The sequence below is a fragment of the Tympanuchus pallidicinctus genome, unplaced genomic scaffold, assembly GCF_026119805.1.
Source record: "Tympanuchus pallidicinctus isolate F22 unplaced genomic scaffold, pur_lepc_1.0 scaffold18, whole genome shotgun sequence".
Lineage (NCBI taxonomy): Eukaryota > Metazoa > Chordata > Aves > Galliformes > Phasianidae > Tympanuchus > Tympanuchus pallidicinctus.
In genome coordinates this window covers 6,863,390-6,881,703 of record NW_026294699.1, presented here as the reverse complement: position 1 = coordinate 6,881,703, position 18,314 = coordinate 6,863,390, and the positions used below count along the sequence as shown (strand labels likewise).

Sequence of the window (18,314 nt, the reverse complement as noted above, 5' to 3'; positions counted from 1 at the left end):
TTCTTATTTGAGGAGACCATTAACATTGTGTATATAGAACCTGAAAGATAAATCTTCATCTTTGATCACATACAGAGACTCACTTCTTAGAAAGGTCAAAACACTCATAGTTCCCTGCTCACATCTGACTTTTGACCATAAGTAAAAGCTATAATCAATAATACAATGCTAGAACTCATCTTAAAAAAAAATATATATTAATTATGCTGTAATCATGCTTCAAGCATTAGGATGAATTTACCTGGCATTATCAACTACTTTCCGGCCCCATCTATAAGCCCAGCTAGCCAGGGCTGCCCAAGACTTGGCCACTTCAGGTGCCTGTACTGAAGACAAGTGATACAGCTGTCCCAAGATAAAGTCAGGTTCTCCAACTCCAATATTTACTGTAACAGAAGAAATGGAGCAACATACATTACAACGTAACAGGTACTTCTGACTACCTCAACATATAAAATAACAGCAAATTATTTTAAGTACATAATTTTTTGATTAAGTTAGTACCCACACGTAAAATTTTCCAGAGCAGTTCTTTTTCAGCTTTGACACTAACAGCAAAACGGTTTTTCATTTGCTAACAACCACTGTCTGTACTCTACAACTGCTTTCTCTGTCACAGAAGGATGAAACTGAAGCAAGAGGCTCATGATCTCCAGAAACACAAAAATACTATGCTATGAAAGCATACTATGAAAAGTCTGCAGAAAATTGAGTATTTAGTGGCAACAACAAAATTTTCAAATTAAACATAGATGGAAGCTACGTGACCACGACTCATATTTGCAAGGCCTTAAAAATACAGCTGCTTTAATGCTCAACCTAAAAGATCTCATTCACACTTTAAAAAAAAAAAAAAAAATTCAAGAGCTGAAAGCAGACAAGCATGACAAGGTTTTATATCCTCTTCATAAAAAATAAATACATTACAGCTTCATGTTCAGGCAAGAAATAAAGTGACAAAAATATCAGGAAAGAAATATGAAAAGTGAAATATCAAGAGTTGTTTGTTTGTTGTGTTTTCTTTTTTAATTGTGCATCCATACCTATACAAAAAGACACTGTGCATATACAAAAAGGAGACTGCTTATACGTACATATATTTATATATAGAAGTGATGGAGAATTTGTTCTTTATAACTAGCACTATCCCTCAGTGGAACCATCAGAAATTAATTTAACAAAATAAAACTAAGTGCAATAACAAATCTACCTGTAGATTCACTTTCAATCCTGGGATATTCCTCTTCCAATGCATTAACAGCTGGGAGATCAATCAAGGTATATATGTTTTTAGACAAGGTAGACAGACCAGTGTGATTCTGCTGCTGACGAGCTCTATATACTTGTTTTAACTGTCCTGAAATCTCTTTCCATTCTGCTTGAATCCATTTAGCCAGCGTAAGAATAGATTTCGCAACCGCATATTCAGCCTTGGCAGATTTGCAGAACGATATGGCACAAGAACTCAGCATTTCCATGGCATGTGTTGACTGACCTGCACATTATGCAAAGCATATTTTTAGTGGTGTTAACTTCGTTCAAAACACTTCTTCTGAAATTCAGTATTTTCAGATAAGGCTCATAACAATGTATCTTACAAAGAAAACTCAGATTGAGACAACAGTTAATAGGATAAAAGCAATTACTAATGATGCTGTTCCATTAAGATTTACTCAGAGGATTTAGCCTGGCCATGAGGACAAGCAGCTCAAGAATCTACAATTTCTGCTAGTGATACTCACCTGCTGTGTATAACAGCTTTGTTTTCTCAATATCAAGTTCAGGACCCCACTTTTCATCTATCTGACCTGGTGCAGACAGTTTTTTAAAGTGCTGAACCAAGTCCTGTGCAGTGGTGGTTTTTCCTAGCTGAACTTCACTGCACTGGGCAAGCAACCGTGTAGCCAGGGCAATGTTTCCTCGCTTTCGTGCAAATTTTGCTGCTGTTAAGCCCAGCTCCATTAGATGACTCTTAATTGGGACTGTTGGTTCTGAAGAAGAAAACAAGACATACTAAGCACAGTTAAAAAAAAAAAAAAACAAATAGTGATTTTATCCAGGGTATAATTTCTCTCCAATATAGGAGTATTTTGTGTACTGCCATCAGTAAAGAACTTGGTCAACCCTTTTGTATTTCCTAAAAATTCCTTAAGACGTTTCAGTGGCTTAGCTATTTTTGATCTAGAAACGCACTTTTGTGGTTTTCATGACCATTTTTAATCACTGAAGCATTCAAAAATGAAATAAAGTACAATGAGATGAGCAACTGAAGTGCAATTAGAACTTTCCTTTTTCTTAACAACAGTCTGCATTCAGAAAGAATTGAGACACTTAGATAAGGGAAAACATCTAAATAACAAAACCTTGAATTTAAAAACTAATCTTTGTAATACAAGATGCAGCTCCCACTTTTAATGAAAATTTAGTTTAAATTCTGTATTTAACAGTTTTTAGCACTAAAATAAGAGCTTATATACCTTTAAGTTTTTCCATCAGTTGATTCTGGTACACTGTGTATCTCAGTGCATGCATCCACGGCCTCACATCATGCTGTTTACATGACCTCAAAGCATCATTGAAGAGAGGTATAAGACAGTCCTGAAAGAGGCATGAAGGTTGTACAGCTGTCAAGACAGCTTAATAAATAAGTATTTGCTTTTATTACAAGCAAAGACTACTTTAGTGAAAAGCAAGCATTGTTATTATCAGTATTAGCAGTCAAATCGTATGACTGAAAAGCAAATATGTATTACGTAGACCTATGAAGACATGCTTGACTTTGAGAGGACAACCATAAGAATGAGCTCACCAACAAGCACTATCATTCCTATCGTTCCAGAAAACAGGTCATCTGTGCTCACTGAAGTTTGACATTGTTTTTAATTGTGTTGTTTTTTTTTTTTTTTATATTTAAAGGTTACTTTCACAGTGTTACTGCAATTTTATTCTAAGTTGCTTTTCAAAGAAATGTTGAAAGAACTGGTGTACTTAGAGCTACAGAAATCCATCTGAAGCATAAATTTAAAATAAAACATATAGTCAAAGAACTTCACAAAACTAAAAAGGCCTTTTTACAGTGTGACTAACATGGTTCAAAGAACACAGTCCCAAACTGCCAGGCAGATTTAGACCAGACACCAGGAAGAGTTTCCTCTTGGAGGAGATGGTCAAGCACTGGACTGGGCTGCCAAGGAAGCAGTGGAGTTCCCATCCCTAGAGGCAGCTCAGATGGGGCATTAACTCATACGGTTTAGCGATGTAACTCAGTAGCTCTGACTCACATCTGGACTTGATTATCATGAAGGTCTTCTCCAACCTCTGCGATTCTTCAGTTCTACATTCTACATTCAATACTTCATAACATGGCTATAGAATTAGAACACTGTGAAACGTAAATTTGATTAAAGCACGCAGCCATACCTCTGATGTCAGCCTGTTGGAGACAGTGTTTTCTAAAGCAGAAGAACAATACAACTGAAGAGTGCTCAACACTGGTAAAGACTGAGACACAGTGAGCGTGGAAAGTCTTAAAGGTCCAATAGCGATTCGTGATGTTTGTTTTAAGTATTTTATAACATTTCTGAAATAAAAGTTAACAGTTATTTCTGTTAGCTGGACTATTTATTAGAAAACAGTATCAAAAATAATGAAGTAAAAAGCAACTCCTACATCTGCATATTGACGATCAAGAAATCATTCAGAAACATAACAAGTCACATGTTGACTCAACAGTCTCAAGTTAAACACCCATTCATGTCCCCTGAGTAAGCTTATGCCTCGTAACAGAGTAAGCTAGGAGTCAACAGTACTATAAATGCTGAAGTACAGATTATGCAGCTCACAAAGTTTCATTTGAAAAAGTAGAACAGCTTGTCACAGTGGGTTACATTCATTTATAACATGTTGTAACTTACTCAGATATTGACTGCCACTTTTGCTCCTGTTCCATGTGGTTCACAGCTGTTGCCAGACACACCGAACTTCTCAGAAGTTGTACTTCAACTGCTTTTTGAAGTTCTCTCGGGTCAGGACTTAGCATACTAGGAAGGAGCTTCTTCATGTCTACAAAGAGAAAACAAATTGAAACTAAGTAGAATTTCCAAATATCACATGTTAAGAATGAATTTTTGAAAGCAACGGTCATAGGGAAAAAATTCACTTTGATATGCCTATCCATTCATATTAACAAGTTACTCACAACACACTAACTCCACAAAAGACTTTTTAAATATCACAAGTTATTTTTTCAAATTATCATTGCAAATCATTTTGAAGCTTAATTCATAAATCAGTCCACCAAACATGGCAAACTGCATTCAGAAGTTACAGTTTGTTACTCAGATAAATAGAGAAATATCTGCTTCTGTAATTCAACTCATGTCACTTCTTATTTCAACTAACATACCTATTTTTTCTTTGGATCCCCCTGCAAGTAGGTTGATATTTTCTCCTGGTAATAATTCCAGTTGCTCAGTGCATTCGGTAAGCTCACCGGACTCAAAGCTGCTCAGAGATCTGCAATTCAAGTTTTACAGGTTTATTTTCACATTTCCTGCTTCATTCCAGAAACTAAATCTCTCTCATTCAAACAAAAGAAAAAAAAGAATGGTATCAAAACCTCCAGGCTTTAATAAAGCATTTATAAATGAGAAAAAAATACAGAAACTTTGCAGCTGGAAGTGATGCATTAACAGACCATGAATAATACTTTTCTAACCATTTCTTCCTGACCATAGAAAGTCTGACTATGCAAGAATTTAAAAACAAAAAATTTTTTTTTCTTTATGCATAGAAAGATAGCTTTGGGATGGAACTTCATTTAACTCAAGTAATTTCAGGATTTTGCTAAGCTTAGCTGCAATAGAACAGGGATGGAAAGTAATCAAAAGCTGCCAAATTAAATGAAAGGACTTTTAAACCTTGAAGGCCTATTTCAACATCATCAATATTTTTCAGGAACCAGACAAAGCTTAAGAAGCACAAAAGCTAGAATTCAAAACTATTAAAAACAAAAACATTTATGCCACTAAATCCACCTCATTAATATATTAATATACTTTCTACATCAGAGTATCTTTCAAAAACTGTACCACAACAGGCATTTTAAGAAGTTAATCACGTGAAAGGATTCACCTTCTACTAGCAGAACCAGATTAAGTTTGCTAACTTCTGCTTTCAATTCAAAGACTTTATTCTTTAACACTTAAAAACCTCATCAGTCAGAAAGCCACGGCAACTCCCCACAATGTTAATTATGATATTTACAGGCCTCCCCTAAGGAGGACACTTATCACACCTTTATTTCAATGACATTATTACTAAAATCCACAAGACCTTCAATAGTGTAAGACACTTCTGAATAAATGAATGAAATTCTTACTTTATGTAGTTAAAATCTGCTTTCAGATTGATTGAGGTATTATTCGTGCTTTTCTTCAAGTCATGGACCATATTTTGCCATTCCTGAACAGCAGACCAATCAGCAATTGAAATGTAACATTCACATGCCTTGTTACCCAAGTAATTTATCACTTCAGGTGAAGAGTCACTTGGCTTAGTCAGAACAGTTTTTCTAGTTTCTCCTGTGTAGCAACAACAAAAAACAGTATGTACATCTAAACATACTTACGTGCTTCAAAATAATAACTACGTTGCTCAAACGTAACACATCTTTACTCAAGAAACATCATTCTTTTTAACTGTTACACAATAGTTAAGGAAGTACAGAGTGGAGGAAGAATGTTTGGTCTGTTTTCCCCTGGTTGGGTTTTTTAGTTATTTATTTTTTAAATTAATATATAGGATCTTTTCAAGGGAGGTTTTGGAAAACTTCCATCCATCTATCTAAAGGAGTTTCAAAATAGGAAAACAGAAGGACTGAATTAGGACCAAAGGATCTCTCTTCTCAAAGATGAGACAATAATGAAGCAAAGTCTCAGCTCAGAAAACCTTTAATCAATTGTGCAGCTATAATACATCTATGCAGTAAACACTGAGTCTTATTAACCTACTAAAACACAATACTTTACCTATGAATCTCATTCAGCTAGACATCAATACTGCAAACTGTCATATGCATATGTGATGTTCATTTCAATGGCATTAAGTGATTAAATTTAACTGCAGGCAGAAACAGGTCAATTAATTTTGAATCAGATGCTACAAACGAACATTCTAATTTTATGCACACACTTTCCAGAAGAAACCAACAAATACTGACCATTCAAGGAGTGCTTTGGGCTGGCATTATTCACACTGTTGGAATTGGCCAACTTCAGAACGGTTTTGTCAAAGCCTGATATACAGCAATCTACTCCTGTCATGGCACACAGGTGCTCCTGGTACTCCGCAGTTGCTTTTTCAAACCTTAAATAGTTTAATATTTTTGTCAGCATTTTACAGAATCAGTTTTCTTTTTGGTACTGTGGTGCTCTTGCAACATTTCTTTACAACAATCCAAATGTTCATTTCTTATCTTCAGCAACAGACTGATTAACATCAAAACAAGCCTGCGAGTTGAATTTCTAGATTCTAGCATTGCCTCAAAGCTTTTCCACTCAGATGTAATCCAACTTCAAACCAATTCCAGGTTCAAGTAGATGCAAGACCTAAATTTGACTGTCACGCTGTCACACCCAAATGCAAGTAAATGAGTTAAATATTTAATAGAGAATTGTAAAACTGGGTCTAGAACAAACAATTCACATATTAAGTCTGACATTTCTGAGCAACTCCTCAGGTATCGTTACAATCCTGCATACTATTTTAAATAATCTTGCAAAAATGGAAAAATAGTTGTAAATATTAAAATCTTTAGTGTCTTTTTTTTTTTTTTTTTTTTAAATCTTCTGCTAACAGACAAACTAATTAATCAAAAAATGCCCATTTTTCATTTCATACAGAAGACAGTATGTACTGCTTTAAGGAGACAGCATCACTACAATTCTGGCACATGCTATGTTGAACTCCAACCAACCAAATAGTAACTGTAGCCAAAGCCATTTTTTTCTAAAACTAAACTGAAAAATAAATCTGCAAAGCATCTCCTTTGGATTACTTCTCTTGGCAAACCATGACCAATACTCACATCTTGCCACTGGCCAGAACATAAAATAGAAGATATTTGTAGCAATAATATTTTGCAACAGAAACTGAAACAGTACCGTTATGTGGAAGAAACTAAGAAAAAAGGAACCTTTGAACACCATTTATACCAAAATCCCGATAACACAGATAAACTAAAATTAAAATATCTAAAAATGCTTGATTTAATAAACAGTAGAAATATGCATAGGAAGAAACAAAGTCCAAATTTGTAACATTCAATTATCTGAAAAAACAAAACAAAACAAAAACTTACCGCCCTTCTGCCTGTTGAGCTACAGAGTTGATCCAGGTAAGACTCTTCCCAACTACAGCAGAAGACCAGACAGCTATACCCTGAATAGCTTCAGGGCAGTGAAGTTCACATAAAGCTTCCACCAGCATCATAATTGTCACTTCCAATTCATTTCCCTAAAACCAAACCAAAACCTTTACTTAACAAATCTCAAATGAAGTAAGAGTTGCATGTTAAGTGCTTGAATAGAGTAAAGCAGTTCTTCATTATATGCCTACACAAGTGTAGTACTCTGTCCATCCCTCCATTAACACTGCCTTTGGAAAAGCAGTGGTACTCAAGAAAGCATTCATGCCACAAATTCCCATCTTGAATGTTAATAGCTTAGTCACTATGTATAGTGGTCTACAGCTACCTAAAAATAAATCTAGGAATTCATAAGGAAGCAGGAGTAAGAAACACCTAGCAAATCTCTTTAGTTGAAAGGTTTCACCAAACCAAATTGCTGACATTTTTTTTAAGCAAACAACCATTTGATTCCCTCATCCCACCTCTATGTTTATCTGCCAGTTACTTTGTGCAGGAAAAAATCCCTCACTATGCACCCCTCCTGCTCACAGTGACAAGTCAGATTCTGACACAAACCTCAAACTAATAGAGCAGAATGGCAAGTTTCTTAGGGTTTAAGCAGTGCCTTTTGCTTAAACCAAAACTGCTCAATTCGAACAGCATTCACTTATGTACGTTACTTGGCCGAATGTGCAGAGTCACTGCAGTACCACCTAACCACAACAATGTGTCAACAGAGAAGTATAAACCTCAAAACTTGTGTTTCATGTAAAAGACACTCTTATAAAACACTTGGTTTAATACCCACTGATTGCATTAGATTAAATTTTAAGACATAGTAGGGATATTTTTTACAACAGTCAACAGCATTTTAAAAGAGAATACCTGAGATAAACTGTTATTAGTTTTCATTTCTGTGAGCAAATCAAAACCATGTCTGACTGTCACAGCAGGCTGGCCAGCCAGCAGCCCAACTCTCATGATGGAAAGTCTAATCCGTGTCAGCCAATCTTGGCACGTCTGGCGATTAGTATAAAAGAATGTCCTGATAACCTTTTAAGACAGAAAAGGACAATTTTACAATCCCTGCCTTTTGTACAAATAATTGCATTCAGTGCTTAATATGAAAAACAATTAAAGTCATGACAGATTTCTTGACCTCTCAGCTGAAAATTCAGCCTCAGAGAAGAAACATGTTAAAAATCTGCATTTTGAATGTTCTGAATGCAAGTACCCAGAAATCATGCACAGCATGCAGCTGACCTGGCACACTACTAAGCTGAAAATGTTAATTCACTTCAAGATTAAATTACATATTACTGTAATTTCAAAGTCTGGTAATTAACTTATTTCAACAGTGAAGGATCTAAAACTACAGAAAACGGCATCTTACAAATATTTAATTCTTCAAAAGGCAATCTGAGATCCCAAATAATGCTACAGCAGAGGACTACTGACAACATACAGACAAGCAACAACTATAAAAATCTGGTACTCAGATTTGCTTACTGCTCTATCACTATGCATGCTGATACTCCAAAAATAAGCTCTTCCCTCCCAACCCCCCATTTTCTAAGAAAAAAACTACATCGTAGCCAAACTAACATTCTCAAACCCTGCTTTAGAAGCTGTTCTTTTCAAGTTTCATTAGAGTATGTGCTTAAATGCTGTAGAATCCAAAATGTTTCAGATTTAAGACCCACACAATCCTGAAAATGTTTTCCTCAAGTCAACAGATGGTTTCTAGTAACATCAGACACAAACCTTGGGTGGAGAGGTGAGGGCATTGGCACATCCTTCATAAGCATTGTACATCAGTTTTTCCAAGTTCTCCAGATACTGTAGAAGGAGAACAAGCCTAAGTTGATTGCTGCTGTGTCCTTCATCATTGTCTGCAGTAGTCCACTGGCTAACATCTTGATCAGGGTTTAGTGTATGTGCTGCAAGACTCCTAATAATACCTACATATGCCACCAAAACATGGAAGAAAAAAAAAAAACATTCACGAGATAACGCTTTAAATCAACATGCCCATAGACAGCAATGCTAAAACAAAATCTCTCAAAAAATCATGATTATGCAACTGATATTCTGCTTTTCTTAGCACCTTACACGAAGATATGTTAAAATCTGTTATCATTGAAAAATAAAACCATTACGTTCCCTGCCTTGGACATGAATTTCTTAGCCACACAAACTTATAAAAAAATCCTACGAAAAAAGAATCTTTACATTACCTTCAATTGTTTGAAATGTATCTTGGGCTCTACCCAGGGGAGTTCTCAGCTTAGAAAGAACAGTAAACTGAGCTGCTTCCCAAACGGCCCATTGCCAGAGAACAGCATCAGTCTTTAGCAGATTACGAGGGATGGTTGGTTGATCTCGTTTATCCAGCCTTTGACAGCTATAGAACAACCTTTCCAACCAATTATCTTTCCTGAAAGAAAACATCAGTACATAAACACAAGTTCATACAGTAACACGATTATAATGCACACAAAAAAAATGCCAGCTACTTATTGCTCTCAGTCAAATCTCTCACGAGATTATGCATGTAGCTGCTGAAAATAATGTGAATATGTATATTTGAGGATATTTATAAATACTTGAAAGGAACCTTAAAAAAAAAAAAAGACTGAAGATAAAAGAGTGTAACAATATAGTTATAAATTTTAAATTAGACAGTTTGAAATTCTTCACTATTTATTCAACATCAATTAATTTCAGTTTTAAAAAGAAGTTCTTACCCAGTTCGATGAGTGCTTCCATACAAAATAAAACTAATGACATCAGAGAAATCCTGTGGGTGGAATGTATTACTTGGAGCTTTGCTCATATGACTTCTTATAGCCAAGGAAATTTCTTGTATTTCTGTGTGGGTACGGTTACTGCAGGAACAGTGGGAAAAACAAGCCATGTAATTGAATAGATCAGAAAGAAATAAAGCAGAATACATATATATATTTATACACATACAATGAGAGGAAATTAGCATACTCTTTGGAGATAAGACAACACACTTTATCGGTTTAATTCTTTATGGTAAGAGTAAGACAAAATACTGTTGAAGCTCTGGATAACACAGACCTTAGAAGTAGTCATAATTTGTTTCAAGAAGTGCAGCATAGTTTATCAAGTTTGTTCATACTCTTACTAGTTTACTGAGCAGTGATTTTAAATCACACAGTAGGAGAGAAAAAAATGTGGTAACATCCATTAAGCATTATTTTTCATTCTACAGAAAGCATTCTAAGAAAGAAAGAAAACTATTCTCCATATGGAGTGAATCTGAAAAACTTACCTCAACACCACATCTAAGGGAATTGACTTCAGAAGTTTTCCAAATGTCTGCCTCACACGAGCACCACTATGAACCAGTTGAACACGACACACATCAACACATCTGCAACAAAACGCGGGTGGAAAAAAAGTCTTAACATTTCCATGGACAGCATAATTCAAATAACATATATAATGTGTGCAAGTACCTTTGTAAAAGGTCATCTGGTAGGGAGGAAGACAGGGCATGGAGGCTGCTACATGCTTGAAGACAAATATTCACATCTTCCAGAAGGGCTAAATTAAGGAATTGAAAAAGTTACTGTTGCTAGAAACAGATAACTGACACATTACTCTGGTTGCTGCAGACCATCCACATATTTTTACAGAACAGCTATTATTCAGAGGCTTTATGCCTTATTTCTGTTTTGATTTAGTTGGGTAGTTTTGCTGTATCAGATAAATACTCTGTTTAATAGGAAGTCACCTGCCTCACTTGTCCTTTGTGCGACCTTTTCTGACCTCTGATCAGCTAATTATGTTATGGCCTCCATTCATTGGCACATCCCATTTACTTCCAGTAAGAATAAAAGTTAGCAACTCCTGATCTTGGAAACATAGTGCTCTTGTTAGTACTAAGCTACCAAAAGCACTTGTTCCCATAACTCAATTTCCAGATTATTCTAAAGTCCAGAACAATGTATCATGTTATGGAATTGTTCTGCTGCTTCTTAGTCAAATAATACTCATACACATCATACTCGCAGAATTAGGATATTGCTGCTGTTTTATGTAGATTACCATCACATCCATGAGGTATTATTTTAAGAAAATAACTGTTTGCTTAAGTCATGACAAGGGATGTGTTCGGGAAAAAAGGACAGGAGTGCAAGTTTTCACATAACAAAGACCAGAAGCACTTCTAAAAGTAGAACAATCACAGTTACAGTTAACCATGATATGTAAAAAGAAAGGTTGTATGTAATTATGGCATAAAAGAGACAGTCAATGAATAAAGTCTTACTGTTGGCTAAAAGTCCTTTGCAAAACTTATGGAAAGATGGGAGAGAAAATAAGGGTGCATATGTCTCTGATTTTTTCATCAGAACAGCCACTTCCAAAGCCCATGTCATAAGCAGTTTCCTTCAAAAAAGAAAACGAGAACTATTAGTTACTCCATACAGTCACAAAAATTCCTTTCAATACAACTTAAATTACTTCATGTTACAGTTCAACATCATACCACAGTTCTCCTCTTTTATTTAAAAGGTTTTGTAACATTAAGATCATCCTTAGATTTCACAACATCTCGGTAAAACAGGCATGCAGCTCTTCTAGTAGGATACTTTCAATTAGCAAAACCCTTTTTTCAGTGAAGTTTGGCAGCTCTGATTTTAATGTATAGATCATATGATGGTTGCAATTTATTTAATTTTCATGTGTAAAAGTGAGCAGCTACTTTTCCCACGTATGCTCCATTATTCTTGTTTCATAAAAACCAAACATCTCACTGGTTAAAGTTACACCACGTTTTACTCAAGAAAATAAATCCCATTTTCCAAATTAAGTCATTCCGCTGGGAGAAGACATTTCCTGGTTAATAAGAAAATGACAGCTACCTGGTATCTTGAGTAAGGTTATCCTTCTTCAGCAATAGCCCCAGAAGGTTCAGTATGATTGAGAAATGTTTTTTTGTTGCTGTGGTTACAGTACTAATAACTGCACCATCGAACAGGGAAGGAGAGGAAGAACTGAGGCTACTGGATATAAAATGGTCATGTCTGAAAGGCAAGGCAAGAAAAGAAAAAAAAAAAAAAAAGATATTTTCTTACAGTATATAAGAAACAAAAAGAAAGGAAGCAGAAGTTATAACATCACACGACTACATAACATCAAAACCCAAACATTTTCTTCCTCACTTCCCTCTACTCAAACTCCAGACCCCTTATCTTCCTCCAAATTAGATGTCAAACTTTAAGCTGGAGCATGCTTTGCTGCCTGAGATGCAGGCTCCCTGCAATTTACTAAATAAAAACTGATCAGAGTGTGTTGGACAAAACTTTAATTGTTAAACCCTATTTAATACATTCCTCCATCCCGTATTTATTCCATTCAAATAAACTCATCCTAGTGCTCTTAAAATACTGATGAACTACGAGCCTCCGTACCTGGAACAATGTGAGTACAGCGTATAGAGCACTGCATACTGGACAGCAGGAAAATGAACTGCTATGTCACCATGAACAATCATCAGATTTTTACTCAGTAGTGCAAACACAGTTGGTGAAAGGGCCCACATCTATAAGAAAATTGTAACATAAGCACAGAAACATAATAAATAGGATTCACTTTTCAAGTGCAGCCTTCCATACAGTTAACTATTGTTTCACTTGTTCCCATGGAAAACAGTGTTTTACAACTCCATTAATTCCCTGATCTTGATCATAACTGATTTTTTCCCCTTTTTAAACGATTTGTTAAGAGTAGTTTACGCTTACTTAGAATAACCCATAACAAGTATCTCCGCACAGCTGACACACTACCAGCAGAGACACTGAAGCTGCTTTTATCTGGCAACTTTCAAAAAGCAGAATTTTTCTGACAACAACAGCTTCAGTTCAGGAATAACCCTGCTAAGACATTCTACCTTAGAGAACACTTTTCATTATGCACGAAGTTAAAACTGCACAGACTTTATCTATAGGATTTTTACTCACCCCAATTAATGAGTTCTTAGCATTTCCAATAGTACTTAGGGCACTGAGGTCAAATATAACAACAAACTTTGCATTTTCCACAGTGAATACATGCTTCTTGAAAGAGTCATGCTGGATTTCAGAACAGGCCTCGGGAAGGTGTAAACTATAGAGAAGACTGTTTAGAGCACAGGTCATTTCTCCTAGAATCAACCTGTAAGCAGTCTCCAAAACAGGAATGTTCTTCAGGCTCAGTACTGCCTGATACACAGCTTGGGCTGCTGCAACAACCTTGACAGTATGAAATAAAGAAGCAAACTATTAGTGTGGAATCAAAATGAAATTAATTACCACTGCAGAGTTAAAAGCTGGATAACTTAGTCTCAATATTAATCCCTAATCTTCAGTTTTCTGTAATTAAGCATCATCCACAGTCCGTAGAGTGCTTTCCAGACCACTCACATAATGCACACTGACTATGAAAGCCACATTAACTAAGCACTTCATTGTCATATCAGGCAGAAAACTTGCAAACACTCACTGAGCCCAAATACCAAAATCACAAACTAGCTACGCGTGCTTTCTTATAGCTCATTTAAAATGAACAGCATTTTACACCCTTTATATGTGTTAAGAAGGCTGTATTAACACCTGCAGAGACAATTCTCTTACCTCTTTCTCCTTATGATAACGAAGTACAAGCAGTTTAGACTCTGGAATAAATAACTTCTCTACAAATGATGATGGTAGTTTTGTATTTATTTGTTCAACAATCTGGGGATAAAACAAAAGAAAAGTATTTAACCAATTTCTAAATAAATACCTTTAATCTAATTATATTACAATAAATTACGAAAGATTAATCAAAACACTTTTTCTACCTTGCATAGAGTATATTTAAAAGTCTCCCACCAACACAAATATTTGGTATTTGGCCTCCCAAACCCATGCAAAGAATTAGTCATTTTGAGGCTTTGATGGAATAGCTGAGAGAAAATGGCTCCATCAACCTGCATCCATGGAGTTTAAAAACTTGTGCTCTAAGAGCTACATTCTGAAGAATTCTGATTTCCCAGGTGATGGCATAAGCCATTCAATAGAAAAACTGAGAATATTAAGCACTCAAACTCTTGTGGCATCAACTGCAGAGACCAACAGTCAAGCAAGACATAAAGAAACCAACAAAATAAAAACAACATTCAGGCTAAAACTAAAAGCACAAGCTAGCAACTAAAAACAAGCTAGCAACACAGGCTTTTCAGGAATGAATACTAGCAATAAAATTTCTTGCTTGTAATCAGGAAAAGTAGAGTTTTAAGCATACATCTATCACAGACAGAAAAAAGCATTCTGCCTTAAAAAAAACAACAGTATTTCCTCATGGGAAAAATAACATAACATGTACACACCAGTGTCAACAGATTCAGGACTGAAATGATATAATCAGTGCCACAAGTCTGACAATTTTCCATTTGATCCAATCCGTATGTGATAACCATGTCACAGTGTATGGTCATACTTGGATCCAGACTGCCAAGTAAAACACCAACACACTCATTGGCAGCTGTGAGTACTGCTTCTGAAAAGAATACTTGGTTTGCTGCAGTCACACATCTCATTACTCTGTAGAGAACCTGGAAAGTTAAGAGAAACATCTATATTAATCCATTTCTAAACCAAAAGAGACAAGAACCTTATGTTATTTAATTATACTTGCATCCATTTGATGTTCTACCCCTTAACATACTCTGCATCATGGCATACTCTCTCAAAAGAATATTTTTCTGAATCACATACACCATGGTATTGCACTGCACAGGTATAAGAAGAGAAATAAACTCCTGTCTGCTTGCTTCTTATTAGCTAAAGGCCTGAATGGACCCAGAAAACCCAAATCCATTATCCAGACGTCCATTCTACAACTGATAACAAACTCCTGTTCTTTCCTAAAAAACAGACTAAATCTCTTTCTGGAATTTACATCACAAGAATCCTCTGCAGATTAAGACAAGTTACACAACTTTCTTGTCTTTACTTGGGAAATCAATACTGTTATTTATTTGAGAAGTTGTTCTGTCCCTAACAGAACTCTGCAGGAGCACAGATTCCAGTTGTGCAGCTCAACAACAACACAATGTTGATTACAGATATTTTTATCTTGTGCAATCTTTGTTTTAATGTCATTCACACCCTCTACTGGTCATGACACAGAAATATAGCAGCTAGTTCTCACACTGCACTGTATTACACTAACTACGAAACAAAATCCTATATAGCACAAGAGGACTTTACTATCATATTTTACTTAGATGCAACTTCACCACAAATAACGTAAGAACTACACTTCATAAAGCACACAATTTCAGATTTTATAACACCACAGCAATTGGAACAAATGGTAACTGCACAGTAACAAAAAGCTAACAGACACAAATCTAACTGCATGAAATCAACTGCCTACAAGAAACCATTCACATCTTCTGCATAGGCTTCCAATATGCCACTGCCACAATGTACCTCAACATTTAATAAAATTCTCGCAGTATAATTCTTTAAAGGAATACACTTGATTCAAGCTTAGCATATATTCATCAATCAAAAAAAACTGTCACCGCATGATAATAAATCACGTCAGCAATGAAGAAAAGCAAAAACTTCAATTCTTACATCAGTTACATACGCCTCCGTAATTGGTGGTCCTCTAATGGGGCTGAAGCGCTCCCCAATGCTTCTCACCACAGTACTGAAAACTCGAAGAAGTGCAGCCAGTTTAGGTAGTGATACAGAGGGAGGAGGAATATCTTCATCTAGGGACTCCCCAGAAGCCACGTGGCTGAGGTCCTGCAGTGCACAGGTATGTCAGGATACATTACTAACAGTTAAAATACATGAAGACCAACATTTGATACTAGAACTAATCATAGCAAGTTTCCAAACATACACAGTTTTAGATGTATTTATCCAATGTACTTAATTTTGCAAAGACAGAAAATAGCCACGCAAAGATATGCAAGTCACGGAATAGTAATTAAATGCCGTTCCATACCTTAGCCACTAAAATGCAGTGCTCTTAGACCGTACCTTGAAAATTAAAACACAGCCTTATAATGCTTCTGGTCTCTGGAACACGACATGCAGCACTGCTGCAGCCGGTTCCTTCATACCACCATCTCAAACAACTTCTAGCCACAGCTTGGCATCAGGATGTCCAGGTGGCCACCCCAACACACTGTTTACACACAGCTACCTTTATCTGCAGACTGATTTGGGGAAGCAGGCTATTCCATGCCAGCTGGCAGCAGTACCTGGGAGCCTTCCCAGTGCTGATCTCAGCAGTACAGATATAGCCTTGGTCTACCCCACGGCAAGACTGAACACACTAGCCTGAATCACCTTCCCCACAACTTAAATTAACATGTTATCTCAGGGCTCTTCCATGACTAGGAATATGCAGACCGTCCAGTTCAGCAGACAAGCTGCTAAGCATTAACCTACCATGCTAACTTAATAGTTTCAATCATGCGCCTATAGTTACAGCAGTGCGAGTTTCTGTGGGCAGAGAGAGCCAAAGAGATGTGTGAATGCTGGAGTTGTACCATGGGAAGTAAAAGCATAAGTGTAAGTGTGCTAATAGAACTGAACGATTTATTCTGCTTTGAGTTACACAGATTGTGTAGGAAGTACAACCTTACCCATACCATCTGCATGCAAGGCAATTCTGCTAGCACTGCATTAACATGTAGACTACAGCACAATCCAGTTATAAAAATGTACAGGAGCCAGAAATTCTTCATCTTATGACAGCTTCAGAAAAACTCTATGCTGTATTAACAAGCAAAGGCTACAGTGTCAAAGAAAAGTTAAATCATTATGCTCCAGTTTCCTAATAGGAGTCGAACCTCTTGCTACATTGTATCCTGTTATTGTTTAAAAAGACATTTACCATTAATCTGTGGAAACAATAAGCATCTCCCTCTTAATAGCCTCTACCAAAACACACCAATGTTGGACAAAAAGAAAATAAGGAAAAATAGTAAACATGTCTTCACTGCAGCATTTTAAAAATAAAGGGCGTTCTCTTTTGATAATTTTATTTAACATGATACTCTCAATGACAAGGGCTGACAGCCTGGATATGATTGCAGTCCAAGTAGTCCATGAGCACTCTACAACTGTCATTCCATATAACTTGAATATATACTCTGCAATCTGACCCTCTTTTCCCCAGGAAAACCCCAGAACTTCATTTTCTGCAAGGATAATACATGCCTAAATAACAGCTGTGTATGTCTTAATGAAATCTGTAACAGTTAACTCTGGCATATACAATCAAGCCTTATTTACCTCAGCATAAGCTTCCATATCTTCTAAAAATTGACCCAAGAGTGTGGTAGAAAAAGTAAGATCAGCCACCCAAAAGGGCTCCAAGCTCTGCAGCCATCCTATATAAAAACAGCAGGCCAATTAAAACAAAGGAACTAGTTAATGCACAAAAAAGATATTTTTGTAAACTAAAGCATCTATCCCACAACATTTTCTTTAGGTATATAAAAGACAGTTTATCTTTCGTCACATAATTTTTGAGAATTTAAAATTCATAAACCTACTAATTGTTAAGGAGTTGCACAAATTAACTGATGCTTAAATACAGTCTAAAGTGTCCCATCTTCCCATCTATATCATAAAATGGCAAAAAAAAATTAAAAATTAGAAACAAAATCTATTGTTGCAGAGCCAAAAACTCATTTTCATTTTGTCACCTTTCACCTTAGTAGAACCAGATTAGTGTAGCATCCCACCCCAATTTCTGCAAGCCAGAGTGGATATCTGCAGCCCTTCAGCCAAACTCACCAGACACCTGTTGAGTCAATGAAGGTTTCTGAGTGTGATCTATATGCCACCCAACCAGTATGTCCACTGTGTCCTGTAAA

At 36.1% G+C, this 18,314-nt stretch overlaps 1 protein-coding gene across 1 annotated transcript in view; it reads right to left on the bottom strand.

Moving 5' to 3' along the window:
* The window catches only part of SMG1 (SMG1 nonsense mediated mRNA decay associated PI3K related kinase), a 61,206-nt gene that overhangs the window by 22,879 nt on the left and 20,013 nt on the right, over positions 1-18,314 (bottom strand). Inside the window, exons 8-32 of the mRNA XM_052679651.1 lie at positions 18,235-18,307; positions 17,728-17,825; positions 16,051-16,224; positions 14,793-15,017; positions 14,056-14,157; positions 13,405-13,674; positions 12,856-12,986; positions 12,307-12,468; positions 11,712-11,830; positions 10,897-10,984; positions 10,710-10,811; positions 10,156-10,296; positions 9,646-9,845; positions 9,173-9,369; positions 8,294-8,461; positions 7,361-7,515; positions 6,221-6,366; positions 5,381-5,582; positions 4,406-4,515; positions 3,915-4,062; positions 3,421-3,580; positions 2,478-2,598; positions 1,743-1,991; positions 1,211-1,495; positions 242-386 (exon numbers count right to left, since the gene is read on the bottom strand). Coding sequence (XP_052535611.1) covers positions 242-386; positions 1,211-1,495; positions 1,743-1,991; positions 2,478-2,598; positions 3,421-3,580; positions 3,915-4,062; positions 4,406-4,515; positions 5,381-5,582; positions 6,221-6,366; positions 7,361-7,515; positions 8,294-8,461; positions 9,173-9,369; positions 9,646-9,845; positions 10,156-10,296; positions 10,710-10,811; positions 10,897-10,984; positions 11,712-11,830; positions 12,307-12,468; positions 12,856-12,986; positions 13,405-13,674; positions 14,056-14,157; positions 14,793-15,017; positions 16,051-16,224; positions 17,728-17,825; positions 18,235-18,307 — 3,971 coding nt within the window. The remainder of the gene's footprint in view (positions 1-241; positions 387-1,210; positions 1,496-1,742; positions 1,992-2,477; positions 2,599-3,420; positions 3,581-3,914; positions 4,063-4,405; positions 4,516-5,380; positions 5,583-6,220; positions 6,367-7,360; positions 7,516-8,293; positions 8,462-9,172; positions 9,370-9,645; positions 9,846-10,155; positions 10,297-10,709; positions 10,812-10,896; positions 10,985-11,711; positions 11,831-12,306; positions 12,469-12,855; positions 12,987-13,404; positions 13,675-14,055; positions 14,158-14,792; positions 15,018-16,050; positions 16,225-17,727; positions 17,826-18,234; positions 18,308-18,314) is intronic.